This window comes from Piliocolobus tephrosceles, chromosome 20 (genome assembly GCF_002776525.5).
Source record: "Piliocolobus tephrosceles isolate RC106 chromosome 20, ASM277652v3, whole genome shotgun sequence".
Lineage (NCBI taxonomy): Eukaryota > Metazoa > Chordata > Mammalia > Primates > Cercopithecidae > Piliocolobus > Piliocolobus tephrosceles.
The window spans coordinates 58,171,746-58,194,454 of record NC_045453.1 but is presented as its reverse complement, the minus strand read 5'-3'; the positions used below and the strand labels follow the sequence as shown (position 1 = coordinate 58,194,454).

The following is a 22,709-nucleotide window of genomic DNA, read 5'->3' as shown; positions in this document are numbered from 1 at the left end:
CTAGGCAGGACATGTGGCTCTTGGTGCCCAGTGAACAGTGCCATGTTGGTTTTTAAACATCCTTGCTGAGGCAGCTTTCAGGGCCTTGTGTGTACGACAGACAGGATCTTCACAGGAGGAGGAGAATGGATAACTGTGCTCTGTTGGACGCAGCATCCCTACCAAGATGGCAGGGGAGCAGGGAGGAGAGCAGGATAGGTGGCTGGCCTTGGCTCAGACACACTAGCTGTGTGGCCTCTGCCCTCAAGATTCCTCACAGAGCTCTGTTCCTTCATTTGTACAATAAGGACATGACCTGCCCTACCCCACACAGGGCTGTCATCAGCTCAGCTTGGAGAGCAGGGCTAAGGACACAGTAAGGCGGTCTACCAATGCCAGTTGTTTTTATTGATGTCTACATGTTATAATGGAAGTACTGTTTTCAAGCCCATTTTTGTTTTCTGAAGGGAGGTAGAGAATAAGCTGTGCTTTGGTAAAGGTAAGAATCCAGCAGTTTCAGCCTAGTGGTATCTTTCTGGGCCTCAGCTTCCCACCTGTAAAGAGGGAATGATGCTCCCATTTCCTAGACTGTGTGATTGGCCCTCTGGCCTTCAACAGCCAGTTTTCCTCTCAGCTCCACCTTCCGAAACAGGGTCAGGACTGTCCTCTGGAGATTTAGCACTGATCCTATTGACACACAGGTTGGATGAGTTGCTTATTTTTATTCACTTATTTTTCCAGGACCCAAAATTAGATTAGTAGCCTTTCCAAAATGGAGTTTCTTTTTTTTTTTTTTTTCCTTTTGGAAACGGAGTCTTGCTCTGTTGCCAGGCTGGAGTGCAGTGGTGCGATCTCAGCTCACTGCAACCTCTGCCTCCTGAGTTCAAGTGATTCTCCTGCCTCAGACTCCCGAGTAGCTGGGACTACAGGCGCATGCCAACCATACACAGCTGTATTTTTAGTAGAGACGGGGTTTCACCATCTTGGCCAGGATGGTCTCGATCTCTTGACCTTGTGATCTGCCTGCCTCAGCCTCCCAAAGTGCTGGGATTACAGTCATGAGCCACCGTGCCCGGCCCCAAAATGGAGTTACTATTAATGGTATAATGTGCTATTATGTTCTGAATAAACAAATCGTAAAACTATAGCCACCTGAGAAAAAACAAGATAAACTCCAACACGTTAAATGCTAAAGGTGACCAAAGTCAATGGCAATCACAAAAAGAGAAAAGCCTCAGATGACTTCCTAGAAGTTCCAAGAGCCAAACTCATTTTACAACTTTCCTTTACAGATCATATTTTGCAAATAAACTTTCATTTCCAGTATTCAATGAGATTTTTTCTCCAGTGTGACTTCCTATCACCATTAAAAAATTGAGATACAATTAATGTACTATAATATTCACTCCTTTAAGTAATAGTACAATTCAGCAGGTTTTAGGTGTAGATTTGTGCAGCCATCTTTACAATCTAATTCCAGAATATTTGCATCAAATGCCACCCCCACCCCCCAAAAAAGCCCATATTCATAGGCAGTCACTCCCCATTCTCCCCTTTCTCCAATCTCTGGCAACCAACCACTAATCTACTTTCTTTATTGATGGATTTGTCTACTCTGGGCATTTCATTTAAATGGAACCATACAATATGTAATCTTTCGTGTCTGGCTTCTTTCCCTTAGCATAATGTCTTCAAGGTTCATCTGCATTGTAACACGTATCAGTACTTCATTCATTTTTGTGGCTGAATAACATTCCATTGTATGTATGTAATACATTTGGTTTACCCATTTATCTGTTGATTGCCACTTGGGTTGTTTCTACCTTTTGGCTATTGTGGACAATGCTGCTGTGAACACTGGTGTACAAGTATCTGGTTGAGTCCTTGTTTACATTCTTTTGGGTATGCATCAAGAAGTAGAATTGCTGCATCATATGGTAACTCTATGTTTACCTTTTTGAGGAGCTACAAAACTGATTTCCAAAGTGGCTGTACCATTTTACATTCCTATCAGCAGTACGTGTGGGTTGTAATTTCTCCATATCATCACCAATACTTATTCTTGTCTTTTTTACTATAGTTATCTTAATGGGTGTAAATGGGTCATTTCCTTAATGACTAATGATGCTGTGCTTATTGACCACCACATATCTTCGATGGAGAAATGCCTATTAAGTCCTTTGTCAATTTATTAGTTGGCTTATTTTTCTTTTTATTATTAAGTGGTAAGAGTTCTTTATATATTTTAGACTGAACTCCCTTATCAGAGAGCCAACTAATTTTGACAAAGGTGCAAAAAGCATTTCAATGGCAGAAAGAAAGCCTTTTCAACAAATGATGTTAGAGCATTGCACATTCATAGACATTAAAAACACACGCAACCTAAGCAGAAACACAACCTAAGCACAACCAAAGCACAACCTAAGCAAAGCAATCAAAGGAAAAAATGGATAAACTGGTATGATCAAATTAAAAAACTTTCTTTCTGCAAAGGACCCGTTAGGATGAAAAGACTGGGAGAAAATATTTGCAGACCTTTTTATTTTGCAGGCTTATTACTGAGTTCTAAGAGCTCTTAATACATTTTAAATACCAGACCCTTATCAGATATAAGACTTGTGAATAGTTTCTCCCTGTGGGTTGCCTTCACTTTCAGGATAATGTCTTTTGAAGCACAAAAGTTTTTAATTTTTTTTTTTTTTTTGAGACAGTCTTGCTCTGTCACCCAGGCTGGAGTGCAGTGGTGCCATCATAGCTCACTGCAGCCTCTATCTCCTGATCTCAAGCAATCCTCCAGCTCCTCAAGCCTCAACCTCCCAAATAGCTGGGACTATAGGCACACACCACCACACCCAGCTAATTTTTTTTTTTTTTTTAAGTAGAGACAAGGTCTCCTCACTATGTTGCCCAGGCTGGTCTCGAACTCCTGCACTCAAGCAATCTTCTCGTCTTGGCCTCCCAACATGTTGGGATTACAGGAGTGAGCCATGGATGGCCTGATGAAGTTTAACTATTTTTTCTTAGCTTGCTTGTGCTTTAGATGTAATATCTAAGAACTACTGCCCAATCCACGGCTATGAAGATTTATACATCTATGTTTATTTCTCCTTTTTGTTTTTTAGAGACAGAGTCTTGCTATGTTGCCCAGGCTGGTCTCAAATTCCTGGACTCAAGGGAGCTTCCCCCTTAGCCTCCCAAGGAGCTGGGATTACAGGCATGTGCCATGGCACCAGGCTCACCTATGTTTATGTCTGAGTGTTTTATAATATTAGCTGATACATTTAGTTCTTTAACTTTTGAGCAATCTTTGTATATAGTATAAGGTAGATGTCTAAATTTATTCTTTTGCATGTAGATATCCAGTTGTCCCAGCACCACTGAATTGTCTTGGCACCCTTGTTGAAAATCAACTGACCATAAATGTTTGAATTTATTTTTGGACTTGCAGTTCTATTCCACTGATCTATATAGCTATCAGTATACCTATGTCATGCTGTATTAAATACTGTAGCTTTGTATAGTAAGTTTTGAAATTGGGAGGTGTGAGTTCTCTAACTCTGTTCTTCTTTTTCAAGGTTCTTTTGGCTATTCTGGATCTTTTACATTTCCATGTGAATTTTAGAATTCATATGCTTGTCAATTTGTGCTTAAAAAGGGCAGATGGGATTTTGAAAAAGATGATTTGGTAAATACTTTGGATACTACTGCCAGCTTACCAATATTAAGTTTTCTAACCAATGAACATGGGATGTCATCCCATTTATTTAGGTTTTATTATCTTTTCAATGTTTTACAGTTTTCAGCATATAAATCTGGGCTTCTGTTGTTAAATTTATTCCTAGGTATCTTATTATTTTTGATGCTATTACAAATGAAATTTTTTTTTTTTTTTTTTTTTTTTGAGATGGAGATTTGCTCGTTGCCCATGCTAGAGTGCAATGGTGTGATCCCAGCTCACCACAACGTCTGCCTCCTGGGTTCAAGCGATTCTCCTGCCTCAGCCTCCTGAGTAGCTGGGATTACAGGCATGCACCACAGTGCCCAGCTAATTTTGTATTTTTAGTAGAGCCAGGGTTTCTCCATGTTGGTCAGGTTGGTCTTGAACTCCCGACCTCAGGTGATCCGCCCACCTCAGCCTCCCAAAGTGCTGGGATTACAAGTGTGAGCCACCACGCCTGGCCACAAATGAAATTTTCTTATTTGCTAGTGTGTAGGTTTAACTAGTTTTTGTATATCGATCTTATATCTAGGAAACCTGATGAACTCATTATTAGCTCTCATAGTTTTTTTTTTGTTCTTTTCTTTCTTTTTTTTTTTTTGAGACAGAGTCTCACTCAGTCATCCAGGCTGGAGTGCAATGGTATGATCTCTGCTCACTGCAACCACTGCCTCCTGGGTTCAAGCGATTCTCCCATCTCAGCCTCCTGAGTAGCTGGGATTATAGGCACCCACCATCATGCCTGGCTAATTTTTGTATTTTAGTGAAGTCGGGCTTTCACCACGCTGGCCAGGCTAGTCTTGAACTCTTGACCTCAGGTGATCTGCCACCTCGGCCTCCCAAAGTGCTGGGATTACAGGCATGAGCCACTGCACTCAGCCTCTCAGTTTTTTTTTTTTTTTTATTTAGTGTTCTATAATATTTATAAAGTCATGTCATCTGCAAATAGACAGTTTTACTTCTTTCCCATCTGAATGCCCTTGATTATTTTTTCTTAACTGCCCTGGCTAGACCCTTGAGTAACAAGTTGATAAAACTGATAAGAGCAGGAGTCCTGTCTTCTTCCTTGTCTAAGAAGGAAAACTTTGTCTTCAACCATTAAGTATAATATTAGCTGTGGGCTTTTTACAGATGCCCTTTATCAGGCTGAGGAAGTTCCCTCTATTTTTAGGTTTATTGAATTATTGAATGCTTTTATCGTGAAAGAAAGCTGGGTTTTGTCAAAGGCTTATACTGTATCTACTGAGATGACCATGTCTTTTCTTCCCCCATTTATTCTATTAATAAGGTGTATCACATTGACTGATCTACTTATGTTGAACCAACCTTGCATTCCTGGGATAAGTTCCATTTGATTATGGTATATAATCTTTTTTTATATACTGTAGGATTTGCTTTGCTAGTATTCTGTTGAGGATTTTTACACTTATATTCATAAGAGATACTGGTTTGGCATTTTCTTTCTTTGTAATATCTTTGTCTGGGTTTGTTATCAGGGTAATACCAACCTCTTAAAAATGAGTTGGGGAAGTGTTCCCCAACACTCTTGTCTTTTTTTTTTTTTTTTTTTTTCTTAATAATCTCACTCTGTTGCCAAGGCTGGAATACAGTGGTGCAATCATGGCTCACTGCAGCCATGACCTCCTCAGGCTCAGGTGATCCTCCCAGTTCAGCCTCCTGAATAGCTGGGATGACAGGCACTGCCATTCCTGGTTAATTTTTGTAATTTTTGTAGAGATGGGGTTTCACCATGTTACCAAGGCTGGTCTTGAACTCCTGGGCTCAGGCAATCTGCCCACCTTTGGCCTTCCAAAGTGCTGGTATTACAGGTGTGAGCCACTGTGCCTGGCCTATCTTGTCTTTTTTTTTTTTTTTTTTTTTTTTTTAAGTGAAAGAATGAGTCCTATGATGTCAGGCCTGTTGGAAGCTAGGCTAAGAACAGACATTTACTGATTGGTCAGTTTATAGATACTTGAGTTTGTCTGTTTTACATATTGAAAGTCAGAAAGGTACTTAATGGGATCTGCAGAAGGCAGAAGAAAGCTGGGTCAAGTCACTCAAAAGTAGTTTTTTGCAACTTGGAGAACAGCAGAAGCTTCACATCTGTGGGGGCAGTAGAGGTATCCTCATGTAATGGTTCTACATGCAAACATCCCCTTTCTACACACAGAAGCTAGATGACTTGCCCCTTCTATTCAACTTCTCTTTTTTTCTCTAACATTTTTTTTTTGTTGAGACAGGTCTTGCTATGTTGCCAGGCTGGACTCCAGGGTGCAAGTGATCCTCCTGCTTCAGCCTACTGAATAGCTAGGACTATAGGCACAAACCACTGTGCCTGGCTAGTAAACTTTCTTAAACCTCAATATCTGCAAATGCAAAATAGGGAATAATACTTACCTTGTCTAAATTTGTCAAAGTGTTAGTTCCCTTGCTCCTAATTATATGAAGGAGCAGACATCTTGATAATCTTGTCACCTTTTGTACATGATTCCGTGTATATCACACTATTATACCCATAAATAAAACAAGTCCTAGGTAAAAATGATTTTAACTACAGCATGTGTGTTGGAAACAGGCACAATTTTCTAGTACTCACAGAGTATATGATCTCTAAAATGCCCAAGCAGGATTTAATAACTTCCAAGGGGTTGACATAGTCTATAAATTTACCTCAGATACAGACTAAGGAGTGGAGAGTCAGGGTGACAGGAAGACAGTGTCACACAATGAAAATGATCTATAGCTCAGGTGATTCAGCCAAAATGGTTCTTTTCCTTTTTTTTTTCCCCATTCATTCATTCATTCATTCATTTATTGAGATGGAGTCTCACTCTGTCGCCAGGCTGGAGTGCAGTGGCGTGATCTTGGCTCACTGAAACCTCTGCCTCCCAGGTTCAACCGATTCTCCTGCCTCAGCCTCCTGAGTAGCTGGGACTACAGGTGACCACCATCAAGCCCAGCTAATTTTTTGTATTTTTAGTAGAGACGGGGTTTCCCCATGTTGGCCAGGATGGTCTCAATCTCTTGACCTCATGATCCGCCCCCCTCAGCCTCCCAAAGTGCTGGGATTATAGGTATGAGCCACCATGCCCGGCCTTTTTTCATCTATCTATCTATCTATCTATCTATCTATCTATCTATCTATCTATCTTAGAGACAGGTTCTTCTCTATCTATCTATCTATCTATCTATCTATCTATCTATCTTAGAGACAGCCTCTCACACTGTTGCCCAGGCTGGAGTACAGTGGCATGATCATGGCTCACTGAAACCTTGACCTCCTGAGCTCAAGCGATCCTCCTGCCTCAGCCTCCTGAGTAGTTGGGACTACAGGCATGCACCACCACATCTGGCTAATTTTTAAAATTTTTTGTAGAGAAGAGGTCTCACTATGTTGCACAGTCTGGTCTTGAACTCCTGGGCTCAAACAATCCTCCTGTCTGAGCCTCCTAAAGTGCTGGGATTACAGCTGTGAGGCCACTGCACATGTCCAGTTTTCTTTTTAGATAATCATTCTGTGACAGTGGTGGTGAGCATTCATTATTATACCTTTCCTTGAATACTTATAAGGATATCACATCGTCTGCAGAGGCAGCAATTCTGGTTCAGAGATGTCATTTAAGGCTGGAACCCTTGAGAGCTAGTATAGCAACTTAAAGATGGTTTTGCCACTCAGGATAAATTTGGCTTTCTTGTTCCAAACTGAAGTATAGCAGGCAGCTTCTATAGAAGGCCCTTCTGTGCTCACGTGCTTGCCCCATTACTGACTGTACTTGTCTCACTGACTAATAACTTTCTCTCCTGTGGGATCTGTGCTCCTGGAGGGAAGGGAGGGACTATAGTCTGACAAATCAGTCCCAAGGGTCTGGCACACTGTTGGCTCCCTATAAATGCTTTGGATTTTTAAAAGATTTTTTTTTTTTTTTTTTTTTTTTTTGAGACGGAGTCTTGCTCTGTCGCCCAGCTGGAGTGCAGTGGCCGATCTCAGCTCACTGCAAGCTCACTGCATCTCAGTGAGATCTCAGCTCACTGCAAGCTCCGCCTCCCGGGTTTACGCCATTCTCCTGCCTCAGCCTCCGGAGTAGCTGAGACTACAGGCGCCCGCCACCTCGCCCGGCTAGTTTTTTGTATTTTTAGTAGAGACGGGGTTTCACCGTGTTAGCCAGGATGGTCTCGATCTCCTGACCTCGTGATCCGCCTGTCTCGGCCTCCCAAAGTGCTGGGATTACAGGCTTGAGCCACCGCGCCCGGCTTAAGAGATGTTTTAACAGTTTTAATCTGTGACCAACTTCAGCTGAACTCCAGGTATTTGTATACTGATTCAAAAATAAATTTAGAAGCCGGGCATGGTGGTTCATGCCTATAATCCCAGCACTTTGGAAGGCTGAGGTGGGTGGATCGCCTGAGGTCAGGAGTTCGTGACCAGCCTGGCTAACATGGTGAAACCCTGTCTCCACTAAAAATATAAAAAATGAGCCAAGCATGGTGGTATATACCTGTAATCCCAGCTACTTGGGAGGTTGAGGCAGGAGAATCGCTTGAACCCAGGAGGCAGAGGTTGCAGTAAGCCGAGATTGTGCCACTGCACTCCAGCCTGGGTGACAGAGTAAGACCATTGTCTCAAAATAAATAAATAAATGACGATAATAAATAAATAAATGTAGGAATGTGATTTATAAGACTGATCAATAATCCTAGAAAGACCAAGTGGAGTTGAATCTCCTATATAAGAAAGGGACAAAGCAGAACTCAAATGGCCAGAGCCACTTTCTCACTGCAGCAAAATGAAGGGGATGAGCCTATGAGGAGGTGAGGAAAAAGAAGAATAAGGAAGCAATGTCTTTAATGCCACTCCACACAAGGGGCACTCCAATAGAGTTACCTTTGTGTAGTCTTTTTCTACAGAAAGCAGGGCAGAGCAGGGCCACAGGGTGTTGCCACATGAATCATCTCCAAAAATGAGATGACACATATGTCAGAATTATACAACAAAGGTCCTTTGTTTAAGGTCTTTATAACTGCTCAAATGAACAATCATGAATGCTCTTGAAATAAATGCTAAAACAGATATTATTAGCAAAGATATAGAGGGTATAAGGACAAAGTAAATAAAAATTTTATTTTATATGTATTTTTGAGACAGAGTCTTGCTCTGTCACCCTGGCTAGACTGCAGTGAAACAATCTTGGCTCATTATACCCTCGACTTCCCAGGCTCAAACGATCCTCCCATCTCATGAGTAGCTGAGACTACAGGCACACACCACCACACCTGGCTAATTTTTGTATTTTCTTTTGTAGAGATGGGGTTCGCCATGTTGCCCAGGCTGCTGTTGAACTACTAAGCTCATGCAATCCTTCTGCCTTGGTATCCCAAAGTGTTAAGATTACAGCCGTGAGCCATCATGTGCAGCTGAATGAAAATTTTAGAACTAAAACAGAATAATCACAATAAAAAAACTTAAGGGATGGGCTCAACAGCAGAATGGAGGGGATAGAGGAAAGAATCAGTGAACTAGAAGACAGAACATTGGAAATTAGTCTGAACAACAGAGAAAAATTACTGAAAAGAAATTCTCATGGACTTGTGTAACAACAACAAAGGGTCTAACATTTGTGTCACTGGAGTTCTGGGAGAGAGAAAGAGTGAAATGCAGAAGAAACATTTAAAGTAATAATAGCTGAAAACTTCCCATGCTTGACAAAAGTCAAACCTATATATTCATTAAGCTCAGTAAACTGCAAATAGGATAAATCCAAATAAATCCATGCCCAGACATATCATAAATTGCTGAAAACTAAAGAAAAAGAAAAAAGTCTTAAAAGCAGCCAGAGAAAATGATACATTACTGATAAGGGATGAATGATTCAAGTGACCTGATTTCTCATCAGAAATCATGGAGGGCCAGAAGGAAGAGGCATAAAAACTGTCAACCTGGAGTTCCATATACAAGAATATTCTTGGCCGGGCGTGGTGGCTCAAGCCTGTAATCCTAGAACTTTGGGAGGCCGAGACGGGCGGATCACGAGGTCAGGAGATTGAGACCATCCTGGTTAATACGGTGAAACCTCGTCTCTACTAAAAAAAATACAAAAAACTAGCCGGGCGTGGTGGCGGGCGCCTGTAGTCCCAGCTACTTGGGAGGCTGAGGCAGGAGAATGGCGTAAACCCAGGAGGCGGAGCTTGCAGTAAGCTGAGATCCGGCCACTGCATTCCAGCCTGGGCGACAGAGTGAGACCCTGTCTCAAAAAAAAAATTAAAAAAAAAGAATATTCTTCAGGAATGAAGGTGAAATAAAAACATTCTCAGATGAAGGCAAACTAACAGAATTCATAGCCAGAAGACCTGCTTTAAGAAAATTACTAAAGGCGGCCAGGCACGGTGGCTCATGCCTATAATCCCAGCATTTTGGGAGGTCAAGGCAGGTGGATCACAAGGTCAGGAATTCGAGACCAGCCTGGCCAATAAGGTGAAACCCCGTCTCTACTAAAAATACAAAAATTAGCTGGGCGTGGTGGTGGGTGCCTGTAATCCCAACTACTCAGGAGGCTGAGGCAGGAGAACTGCTTGAACCCAGGAGGTGGAAGTTGCAGTGAGCCAAGATTGTACCACTGCACTCCAGCCTGGGCAGCAGAGTGAGACTCCATCTCAAAAAAGAAAAGAAAAGAAAAAGGTGGAAATATACATACATACCATGCAAACAATCAAAAGGAAGCTGGAGTGGCTATATTAACATCAGAAAAATATTTCCGTTTTTTTTTTCTTTTTTTTTTGAGGTAGGGTCTTGCTCTGTCGCCCAGGCCGGAGTACAGTGGCACAATCTTGGCTGACTGCAGCCTAAACCTCTTGGGCTCAAGCAATCCTCCCACCTCAGCCTCCCAAGTAGCTGGGACTATACATGTGTGCCACCAGGCCCAGTTAATTTTTTTTTTTTTTTCATAGAGATGAGGTCTCACTGTGTTGCCCAGGCTGATATTGGACTCCTGGGCTCAAGCAATCCTCCCACCTCAGCCTCCCAAAGAGTTGGGATTACAAGTGTGAACCACCGTGTCCGGCCTGGACACACATATATATATTTGTTGTTGTTTTTGAGACGGAGTCTCGCTCTGTCCCCCAGGCTGGAATGCAGTGGCATGATGTCGGCTCACTGCAAGCTCTGCTTCCCGGGTTCACGCCATTCTCCTGCCTCAGCCTCCCGAGTCTAGGACTGTAGCTGGGACTACAGATGCCTGCCGCCACGCCCGGCTAATTTTTTGTATTTTTAGTAGAGACGGGGTTTCACCGTGTTAGCCAGGATGGTCTCGATCTCCTAACCTCGTGATCTGCCTGCTTCGGCCTCCCAAAGTGCTGGGATTACAGGCGTGAGCCACCACGCCTGGCCAATATATTTTTCGAGACAGAGTCTCACTCTGTTGCCCAGGCTGGAGTGCAGTGGCGCGATCTCAGCTCACTGCAAGCTCTGCCTCCCAGGTTCATGCCATTCTCCTGCCTCAGCCTCCCTAGCTGGGACTACAGGTGCCCGCCACCTTGCCTGGTTAATTTTTTTATATTTTTAATAGAGATGGGGTTTCACCGTGTTAGCCAGGATGGTCTTGATCTCTTGACCTTGTGATCTGCCCACCTCGGCCTCCCAAAGTGCTGCGATTACAGGTGTGAGCCACCATGCCTGGCCTGGATAAATATTTCAAAGCAAAGGAATTTACCTGGGATGGATTTTTTTTTTTTTTTTTTTGAGATGGAGTCTCACTCTGTCGCCCAGGCTGGAGTGCAGTGGAATGATCTCAGCTCACTGCAAGCTCCACCTCCCAGGTTCACTCCATTCTTCTGCCTCAGCCTCCCGAGTAGCTGGGACTACAGGCGCCTGCCACTACGCCTGGCTAATTTTTTGTATTTTTTTTTTAGTAGAGACAGAGTTTCACCATTTTAGCCAGGATGGTCTCAATCTCCTGACCTCGTGATCTGCCCGCCTCGGCCTCCCAAAGTGCTGGGATTACAGGCATGAGCCACCGCGCCCAGCTGATCTTTTTTTTTTTTTTTTTTGAGATGGTGTTTTGCTCTTGTTGCCCAGGCCGGTGTGCAATGGCATGATCACAGCTCACTGCAACCTTCACCTCCAGGTTCAAGCAATTCTCCTACGTTAGCCTCCTGAGTAGCTGGGATTACAGGTGTCTGTCAGGACACCTGGCTCATTTTTGTATTTTTGGTAGAGATGGGGTTTCACCATGTTGGACAGGCTGGTCTTGAACTCCTGACCACAGGTCATTCGTCTGCCTTGGCCTCCCAAAGTGCTGGGATTACAGGCGTGAGCCACCCTGCCCAGCGAGAGACTTTGACAAAAGGGTCAGTTCACCAAGAAGATATTCAATGTGTATACACCTAACAACAGAGCTTCAAATAAATAAATAAATAAATAAATAAATAAATAGACATAATATATTCACAGGTCAAAATACTCACCATGATAAAGGTCAACTCTCTCCAAACACATTTATAGATTTAATGCAATATAAATCAAAATCCCAGCAGGATTTTTTTTTTTGAGACGGAGTTTTGCTCTGTGGCCCAGGCTGGAGTGCAGTGGCCGGATCTCAACTCACTGCAAGCTCCGCCTCCCGGGTTCACGCCATTCTCCTGCCTCAGCCTCCGGAGTAGCTGGGACTACAGGCGCCCGCCACCTCGCCTGGCTAGTTTTTTGTTATTTATTTATTTTTTTAGTAGAGACAGGGTTTCACCGTGTTAGCCAGGACGGTCTCAATCTCCTGACCTCGTGATCTGCCCGTCTCGGCCTCCCAAAGTGCTGGGATTACAGGCTTGAGCCACCGCGCCCGGCCTTTTTTTTTTTTTTCAGATACAGATGAGCTGACGCTACAATTTACATGGAAGGGTAAAGGAACCAGACTAGCTAAAACAATTTTGGAAAAGAATGAAGTTGGAAGAATCTACCTGATTTTAAGATTTACTATAAAGCTAATAATAATCAAGACAGTGTGGTACTGATGAAGAAACAGACACACAAATCCCGAGAATATAATGGAGAATCCAGAAATACAGTCACAAAAAATATGGCTATTTGATTTTTGAAAAAGGTGCAAAAGAATTTCAATGGAGAAAGCAACTCACCATCACCAAAGCTGGGGATACTATGGTGAAAAAAATCCAAGACTAGATACAAATGACCAGCAAAACAGGAATTGGTGGGTGTAATTGGTTACTAACTCTGACACATACTGATGCAACACACAATGAACGTATTCAGGACAAAGTTTCTAAACTAATAGGCCAAACAAACAAGGAAGACTTGTTCTGGATTAACCTGTTAAAAATTTAATCTTTTCATTTATAGTCATCAAAAAGACTCCAAATGAAAAACAGACCACCTTCTATTACTTCATGTTAATTTTGGCCATGTGTCAAAGTTAACTTCTGGGAAAAGTAAAAAATCAAACAGTGGCTGGGCGCCGTGGCTCAGGCCTGTAATCCCAGCACTTTGGGAGGCCGAGGCGGTGGATGACCTGAAGTCAGGAGTTCCAGACCAGCCTGGCCAACATGGTGAAACCCCGTCTCTACTGAAAATACAAAATTAACTGGGCGCAGTAGCGCATGTCTATAATCCCAGCTACTTGGGAGGCTGAGGCAGGAGAATCGCTTGAGCCCAGGAGGCGGAGCTTGCCGTGAGCCCAGATTACGCCATTGCACTCCAGCCTGGGCGACAGAGGGAGACCCTGTCTCAAAAAAAAAAAAATCGAACAGTAATTAATGCTTCAGTTTAATCCAAGGTTAGGTCTAAAATGCTATTAAACAGAAATATATCAACTATTTGGTGAAAAATATGCAAAAAGAGCAAAGGACCAATAGATGATTTCAAAATATTTAACAATAATATGATTATTTTTATTATTATTCAAATAACCTAACAAATTAACTTTCTTTGAAGAGACTGGCAATTTAGCTTCACCACAGTTAGGCTATATACGACACAGCTATTGCAATGCACAGCTTTTCAAGTCCTTGCTTTAAATACCAATTAGAAAACCCAGAAAGGGAGAAGGAAAGGGTGATAAAAAGTAAAAATTCTGAAAATTTGTAGTCAGAGGCAATACAAGAAATAGAATTAAAAAGAATTCTTACAGGCTATGTATCTTAATGTATACAGCAGGATATACACACCCAAGTTTGTGCTTAAGTTACAAAGCACCTATGACCCAACCATGCAACTGAATAGCTAAACAATGCCGAGAATTCATATCTCTACATATGTGTTCTTCCCCTATTCCGTATGTCTTACCTTCTTAAATCCCTACCCCCATGAGATAATTGCTCCCTTTTTTTGTACCACTGGTAAGAAAGAAATATTGGGAACATTTTCAATGGGGAAATTAGTATATACTCATCTTGAGTAGAAAAACTAACATATCTGTTTCCTATTCATACAGCATGCACAGCAAGCAGCATCCCTACTGCTATGAAACTTTATAATGGTGTCATCACTATTAAAAGTATCAGTTATACTACTCTCATAAAGCCTTCACACAATTGATTTTTATGTGACCTCACCCTGAAATATTCTATTACCCCAATCAAAATAAGCCTATTTTTTTCAACTACTGAAAATAAAAGTGTTTAAACATACCACAGCATACCACTGCTACTAGAAAATGGAACAAGAAGATTTACTTATTATCAACTTACCTCATGTAAATTCAATTCTTTTACTTTCTCTTTTAATATAACCTGTAAGACAAAAAAGTATGTTCTTATGCCCATTTAATCTGTAATTTTAAATAGTTTTCATATGCACACATAGTTTTATTTTGTATATATGGCTCATTTCCCTCATACTCAATATTGGAGAGAATTTATTTTACAGTTTGAGACAGATCATTTTAGCACCATTTTTTTAACTTGAGCAATGATGCAATGTTCTCCTAAAAAAGGAATTTTGGCCGAGCACAGTGGCTCACACCTGTAATCCCAGCACTTTGGGAGGCCGAGGCAGGTAGATTGCCTGAGGTCAGGAGTTTGAGACCAGCCTGGTCAACACAGTGAAACCTTGTCTCTACTAAAAATACAAAAATTAGCTGGATGTGGTGGCGCCTGCCTATAATCCCAGCTACTTGGCAGGCTAAGGCAGGAGATTCACCTGAACCCGGGAGACAGAAGTTGCAGTGAGCCAAGATCACTCCATTGCACTTCAGCCTGGGCAACAGGAGTCAAACTCTGTCTCAAAAAAAAAAAAAAAAAGTAAGTCAATCTTAATTTTGAAAGTTTTGACTCCGTGGTCACCAGACAGTAGTTAAAATGAATGCCAAGTGATAAGAAAGAAGTTTACTATTTAAGAAAAAACTCTGAGACTAAATATAGCTTATTAGAGTATATTTCATCTTAAAGTGAAGAAAATAGGCAAGTAAAATTTGAGTGGAAAATCTCTAAATGTTGGTGTCTTACATTCCTGAACTAAAAATGGATTTGAGGGTAAATCCTGTTTTCAGAAATCACACTAGAAGCTACTATCAGGCCTCATACGGATATACTAAATTTCCTATCCAGTATATTTTAAAGATCAGATTTACTGTATGTCTTGTGACTTGACTAGTTTTATCAGTCAATTTCACTTAAGTGACTGCAAAGGCCAATTTTACTTTCTAGTTAGCCTACATACAAATAATCTTGTAAGTTGTCAAGATCATAACAGGTGGCCAGGCACAGTAGCTCACACCTGTAATCCCAGCACTTGGGGAGGCCGAGGCGGGCGGATTGCTTTAGCCTAGGAGTTTAAGAACAGTCTAGGCAACACAGCGAAACCCTGTCTCTACAAAAAATACAAAAATTAGCCAGGTGTGGTGGTGCATGCCTATAATCCCTGCTACTTGGGAGGCTCACATGAGCCCAGCAGGAGGCAGAGGTTGCAGTGAGCTGAGATTGCACCACTGCACTCCAGCCTGTGTGACAGAAGTGAGACCCTGTCTCAAAACAAAACAAAACAGATTATGACAGAAGCCTGAGAAACATGGTGAGACCCCATCTCTACAAAAAGTACAAAAATTAGCCAGGGGTGGCGGTGGGCGCCTGTAGCCACAACCATGCATGCCACCACACTCAGCTAAGGTGGGAGGATCACCTGAGCCCAGGGAGGTCAAGGCTGCAGTGAGCTATGATCATGTCACTGCAGTCTAGTCCGGGTGACAGAGACCCTGTCTTAAAAAAAAAAAAAAAAAAAAAAGATTATGATAGGACTGAGACGAAAAGATTCATTCATTTAGAAAACTAAAATACTCAACTCTGATTATGGATCCCACATGAGACCTATGAGAGTGTGGGGTTACCTAAGGACATCAGTACGTCCATCAAGGGAAGGTGCCAATGAGCTCAGATTTCAAAGATACATGGACGAAAGATGAACAGAAAGATAAGCAGTCCTGGCTGGGCACAGTGGCTCACACCTGTAATCCCAGCACTTTGGGAGGCCAAGGCGGGCAGATCATGAGGTCAAGAGATCAAGACCATCCTGGCCAACATGGTGACATGGTGTCTCTACCAAAAATATAAAAATTAGCTGGGCGTGGTGGCGGGTGCCTGTCATCCCAGCTACTTGGGAGGCGGAGGCAGGAGATCACTTGAACCCGGGAGGCGGGGGTTGCACTGAGCCAGGATCTCGCCATTGCACTCCAGCCTGGCGACAGAGTGAGACTCTGTCTCAAAAACAAACAAACAAACAAAAACAAGATAGGCAGTTCCGAAGTGTTACAGCTCCGTAACATCAGTGTCAGCAAGGTTAAAGACTCAAATAGGCCAGGCGCGGTGGCTCAAGCCTGTAATCCCAGCACTTTGGGAGGCCGAGACGGGCGGATCACGAGGTCAGGAGATCGAGACCATCCTGGCTAACACGGTGAAACCCCATCTCTACTAAAAAATACAAAAAACTAGCCGGGCGAGGTGGCGGGCGCCTGTAGTCCCAGCTACTCCAGAGGCTGAGGCAGGAGAATGGCGTAAACCCAGGAGGCGGAGCTTGCAGTGAGCTGAGATCCGGCCACTGCACTCCAGCCTGGGCGACAGAGCAAGACTCCGTCTCAAAAAAAAAAAAAAGACTCAAATAAGCTGAAGCTCCCCTGTACCCAAGAAGAAAGCTAAGAGTAACAAAAAATAAGATTTTCATGCTTAGAGCCAAAGGAAAATCTAGGCCCCCTGTTTGGTGTTAGTGGTAAAATATTAATGGAAGAAAAAAATAATTTTACTTGGCCTTCAAGAAAAGATAAGTGTATTAACTTAAACACAAAATCAGTGAAGGATTAGGTATTAACAGCTATGATCCAAGTTTGCAGACTTCTAGTGGATAACATGAGTTAACATTTAAAGTACAAAAGGCAGTAGATGAGATCACTGTAACACAGCTGGTCACCTCCTAGGAACTATGTCTTCTAATAAAGAAGGAAGGAAAAATTTCACTTAATGATATCTCAGAACTCCATTAAGTTGACAGTAACTTTAAGAATTACAAGCTATATAGCATTTCTCTTTAGCAAACTGTTGGCTCAAGTTTCCTGCTAAATTATAATATATCATTTGAACTTTCCATAGCTTCAAGTAATGCTTATAAAATAAGATAATAATTGTTAAGAAAATGAAGTTGATATATTATACTGCAAATTGGCGGTGAGATGCTAAAATGAACACAAGTAAATTCAGTCCCAGTTTAAAGTATGAGTGGAAATCAGAGTTCTCAGTTTTTTTGGGGAAAAAAAAATCAAAACCAAACTGAATTAAATTTCTCACCTGTTTGTAGGCATAAAATTCTTTGTGTGCTTGATGTCTTAGCCTAAAAGACAGAAATTAGTAATGCAATATTGAGATTTCAAACACAGTAACTTGAAGAAAAATAAAAAGCTGCTGGTTTTGGTATTAATTTATATCATTTATGGCTCAAATGATATAAATTAGAACCTTCACCCTGAAATGCACCCAAATGACGTATCTCTTAACATGTTACGTGAAAGTGACCAGGGAACCATGAAATGTTACCCGAACGTAAGATGACTCAATTCTTTTTATACTGACAGTCTACTTATTTCAATAATATTTATATTTTTTCTTAATTGGAAAAAATTTAAGTATAACATACATCCAATGAAGTATAAAAACCTTAAGTATACAGCTCAAAATCTTAAAAAATGTACATACCAGGACAACTATTGCTCATATCAAGACATAGTACATTTCCAGCACATCTGGGCCCTCTAAAATGACCCTTCCTAATCAATATCCATGCCCCAGAGGTAGCACTATCCTGATTTCTAACACTGTAGACTAATTATATCTGTTTTTGAACTTCATGTAAATGGATCATTTGGTATATACTCGTTTGTGTTTGGTTTCTTTCAGTCTACAATGCCTTGTGAGATTCTTCCATATGGTTGTAGTAAGTGTCTTTCTGACTGACATACAGTATTCCATTGTATGAATATAATATCATTTATTTATCCATTTTACTGCTGATGAATATTTACTTCCTGTTTGAGGGTATTACTAATAAAGCTGATACACAAATTCTAAATGTCTTTTAGTGGCCTAAAAGACATGGACTCATTTCTGTTAAGTATATACCCAGGAGTAGAACTGCTGGTTCAAAGTACCAGACCGAGGCTGGGCACTGTGGCTCACGCCTGTAATCCTAGCACTTTGGGAGGCCGAGGCAGGTGGATAGCCTGAGGTCAGGAGTTCGACACCAGATTGGCCAACATGGAGAAACCCCCAACTCTACTAAAAATACAAAAATTAGCCAGGCGTGGTGACACATGCCTGTAATCCCAGCTACTTGGGAGGCTGAGGCAGGAGAATCGCTTGAACCCAGGATGTGAAGGTTGCAGTGAGCCGAGATCATGCCACTGCACTCCAGCCTGGGTGATACAGTGAGACTCTGTCTCAAAAAAAAAAAAAGAAAAAAAATCAAAGAACTCCCCGGCCGGGCACAGTGGCTCCTGCCTATAATCACAGCACTTTGGGAGGTTGAGGCAGGAGGATCACTTGAGCCCAGGAGTTCGAGACCAGCCTGGGCAACACAGTGAAACCTCACCTCTACAAAAAAAAACAATTATCTGGGCATGGTGGCATGTGGCCTGTAGTCCCAGCTACTCAGGAGGCTGAAGCGGGAGGACTGCTTGAGCCTGGGAGGTGAAGGCTGCAGTGAGCTGGGATTGTGCCACCCCATTCCAGCCTGGGTGGACAGAGTGAGATCCTGTCTCAAAAAAAAAAAAAAGAAAGAAAAAACCTCATAACAGTTTTACTCCTATGGGTAGTTCATGAGAGTTCTAGGTGTTCACATCTTTGCAGGTTAAGTTTGAAAAAATTTTAAATTTAAGTAAGTCTAATTTATCAACTTTTCCCAATTAGGTTAGTTCTTTTCGTGTCCCATTGAAGAAGTCTTTGCCTATCCCAAGACTATGAAGATACACTCCCATGCTGTGAAAACGATTTGTTGTTTTTCCTATCAAATATAGGTCTATGATCCATCTGAAATTGGTCTTTATGTATGCTATGAGGTAGGGGCCAGATGCTTTTTATCCTCATATAGATTTTCATTTGCCTCACCATCATTTACTGAAAAGATTCTCCCCTTTCCCCACTGCACTGCAGTGGCACATCTGTTGTAAATCAGATGTATCGAATATGTGAGTCTATTTCTAGAGCTGCTGTTATTCTGCTCCATTGGTCTATTTGCCTATCCTTGTATACTGACTGGGGTGAATGTGTCCCCCTCAGCTCCCAGTTCATGTCAAACTGGAACCTCAGAATATAACCTTATTTGAAAATAGGGTCTTTTCAGATTATTAGTTCGTTAAGATGAGGTCATATTGGATTAAGGTGAGCCCTAAATTCAATTTGACTGCTATCCTTAGAAGAAGAGGAGAGGATACGCAGAGACAGACGGAAAAGAAAGCCATGTGAAGACAGAGACAGAGACTGAAGTGAGGCAGCTACAAGCCAAGGAATGCCAAGGCTTTCTGGTACTCCCTGCAAGCTAGGAAAAGGCAAGAAAGACTCTCTCCTAGAGCCTCCAGAGGAAGCATGACTCTGCCAGCACTTTAAGTTTGAACTTTTCTAGCCTTCACAATTGTGAGAAATTACATTTCTCTTGTTTTAAGTTGCCCAATTTGTGGCACTTTGTTATACCAACACTAAGCAACCAATGTACCTTGTGTCAATATCATGCTGTTTTAAAAAACTTTTATTTTGAAATAATTTTAGACAGAAAAGTTGCAAAAAATAGAATTCACATATACCTTTCTACCAGCTTTCACATTTATATAACCATAGGTGTACATACTATGTCCACATTTAATACAACCATAGTACAATTATCAAAACCATTAACATTGATATATTAGTATTGATATAACATTGATGTATTATGAACTAAACTACAGACCTTATTTGAATTTTACCAGCTTTTTCTCTCATGTCCTTTTCCTGTTCTATGATCCAATCCAGGATCCCACCTTGCATCTAGCTAGGACTCCTTAGCCACCTCTAATTTGTTTTTTTTTTGTTTTGGAGACAGAGTCTCGCTCTGTCGCCCAGGCTGGAGTGCAGTGGCACAATCTCGGCTCACTGCAAGCTCCGCCTCCTGGGTTCACACCAGTCTCCTGCCTCAGCCTCCCGAGTAGCTGGGACTACAGGTGCCCACCAATACACTCGGCTATTTTTTTTTTTTGTATTTTTAGTAGAGACGGGGTTTCACTGTGTTAGCCAGGATGGTCTAGATCTCCTGACCTTGTGCTTCACCCGCCTCAGCCTCCCAAAATGCTGGGATTACAGGCGTGAGCCACCGTGCCTGGCCAGCCACCTCTAATTTGTTGAGAGTTCCTTAGTCTTTCCTTGTCTTTCAAGATTCTGACATATTAAGTATGATCACTTTTTCTTGGTGGAATTTGAAGATTTCAATTTAAGATTAAGACAGTGTCCACTGGGTTTCTCCACTGTAAAGTTGTTAATTTCTCCTTTGTAACTGATAAATATCTTGAGGGAGATATGCTGGAATTATACACAGCCTCTATTTTTTTCTCAAGCTTTTGCCCACCAGTTTTAGCATCCACCTTGCTTGCAATAATTACTGTAGTGTTTGCCTAAATTCTAATGGTGGTTTTGTAGTTCTCTAATTCCTTACACATTTGTTAACTGGAGTTCTTCTATAAGGAAGAGATGTGCTTCCTTGTTTATTTGTGCAATTATTTATTTCTATAAGTCTAGACTCATGGATATTGGTTTTAATCTATGGGTTACAGTTCAATATGATCACTACTTTTTGTTGCTCAAACTGATTGGCTTGAGTCCTTCAGGCTGACTCTTGTGTCCTTTCAACAAGCCCCCATCCTTTCCCATGCATTTCCTTATTTACTGGCACCAAAAGATGTTTCAGGCTCATTTTATGTTCTGTGTTCCAGTCCTGGGGTTAGCCACTTCTTCCAAGGAACCCTAATTCCTTTTACTGGAGAAAAGTATTTAGAACTTCAGATATGGGTGCTTGGTGAATAGCACTTTCTCTTAATATTGTTGATTTAAAACAGGTTTTAGGGTCTGGTAGTAAAAGTCCTCAAGTTTTATTCTTTTTAATGACTGGCTTGGCTATTCTTGGTTCTCTGCATTTCCATATAGATTTCAATTGCCACCAGAAAGGAAAAAAAAAACCCTCTTGGGGTTTTGGGTGAGAATGTATGAATTTTACAGATCAATTGAGGAAGAACCGACATTTTTGCAAGACTGAGTTTCTAACCTATGAACATTATTTCTTTATTTATAGCTTTAATGTCTCTCTCACACATTTCTCCTAGACATTTGGTAATTTTTGATGCTACTGTAAATAGTATTTTAAAAATCTTTATTTTCTAATTATTTCTTGCTACTTATATGGAAAAAAGTAATTTTTGTATATTGATCCTGTATCTGGTGACTTGCTAATTCTAAATAGTTTTTCTGTAAAAACTTTTGGATTTTTTAATGTACATAATTATGTTGTCTGCATATAATCACAATTTAAACCCTGCTTTTATAATCTTTATATACTTCTTTTCTAAATACACTTTTCTTTTATTCTTTTTTTCCCTGTTTTTTTGCACTGACTAGCTAGGCCCTCCAGTATGATCCTAAATAAAAGTGATAGTGAATGTCCCTATAAATACATCACTATTAAGTATGATGTTTTCTTTAGTTTTTTTTGTAGATACCCTTTCAAATTTTAGAAAGTTCTCTTATAGTACTAGTTTATTTTACAAAAAAATCATGAATAAGTATTAAATGTTATCAATGCTTTATGATATTATACTATTAATGTGCTATATTGTATTGATTGATTTTCAAATCATTCTTGGAACAAACTTCATTTGGTTGTAATATTCTACTTTTTTTGTAGATCCCTGGATTTGATTTATAGTATTTTGCTGATGAAAAGATCGGTCTATAATTTTCTTTCTCATAATATCATTGTCAGGCTTTGAAATCAAAATTATGCTGGCCTCATGAAATGAGTTGAGAAGTATTTGTTCCACTTTTATTCTCTGGAAGTGTCATATAAGAGTGGTACTTTTTTCCTTAAATTTTTGGATCAGTTACTTGGCTTAAAATACCATTGTGGGAATGTTTTAAAAATACATTCAATTTCTTTTTTTTTTTTTTTTTTTTTTTTTTTTTTTTTTTGAGACGGACTCTTGCCCTGTCACCCAGGCTGGAGTGCAGTGGTGCGATCTTGGCTCACTGCAACCTCCACCTCCCGGGTTCAAGTGATTCTCCTGCCTCAGCCTCCTGAGTAGCTGGGGCTACAGGTATGCGCCAACATGCCCAGCTAAATTTTGTATTTTTTAGTAGAGATGGGGTTTCCCCAAGTTGGCCAGGCTGGTCTCACACTCCTGATCTCGTGATCTGCCTTGGCCTCCCAAAGGTGCCGGGATTACATCATGAGCCACCGTACCTGGCCCAAAATATATATATATATATATATTTTTTTTTTTTTTTTTTTTTTTTTTTT

At 41.1% G+C, this 22,709-nt stretch overlaps 1 protein-coding gene across 6 annotated transcripts in view; it reads right to left on the bottom strand.

Moving 5' to 3' along the window:
• Window positions 1–22,709, bottom strand: part of RNF24 (ring finger protein 24) — a 93,818-nt gene that overhangs the window by 5,946 nt on the left and 65,163 nt on the right. For all 6 annotated transcript variants that reach the window (XM_023217941.1, XM_023217942.1, XM_023217938.1 and 3 more), the window contains 2 exons: window positions 17,468–17,510; window positions 14,387–14,428 (listed from right to left, as the gene is read on the bottom strand). In XM_023217941.1, coding sequence (XP_023073709.1) covers window positions 14,387–14,428; window positions 17,468–17,510 — 85 coding nt within the window. The remainder of the gene's footprint in view (window positions 1–14,386; window positions 14,429–17,467; window positions 17,511–22,709) is intronic.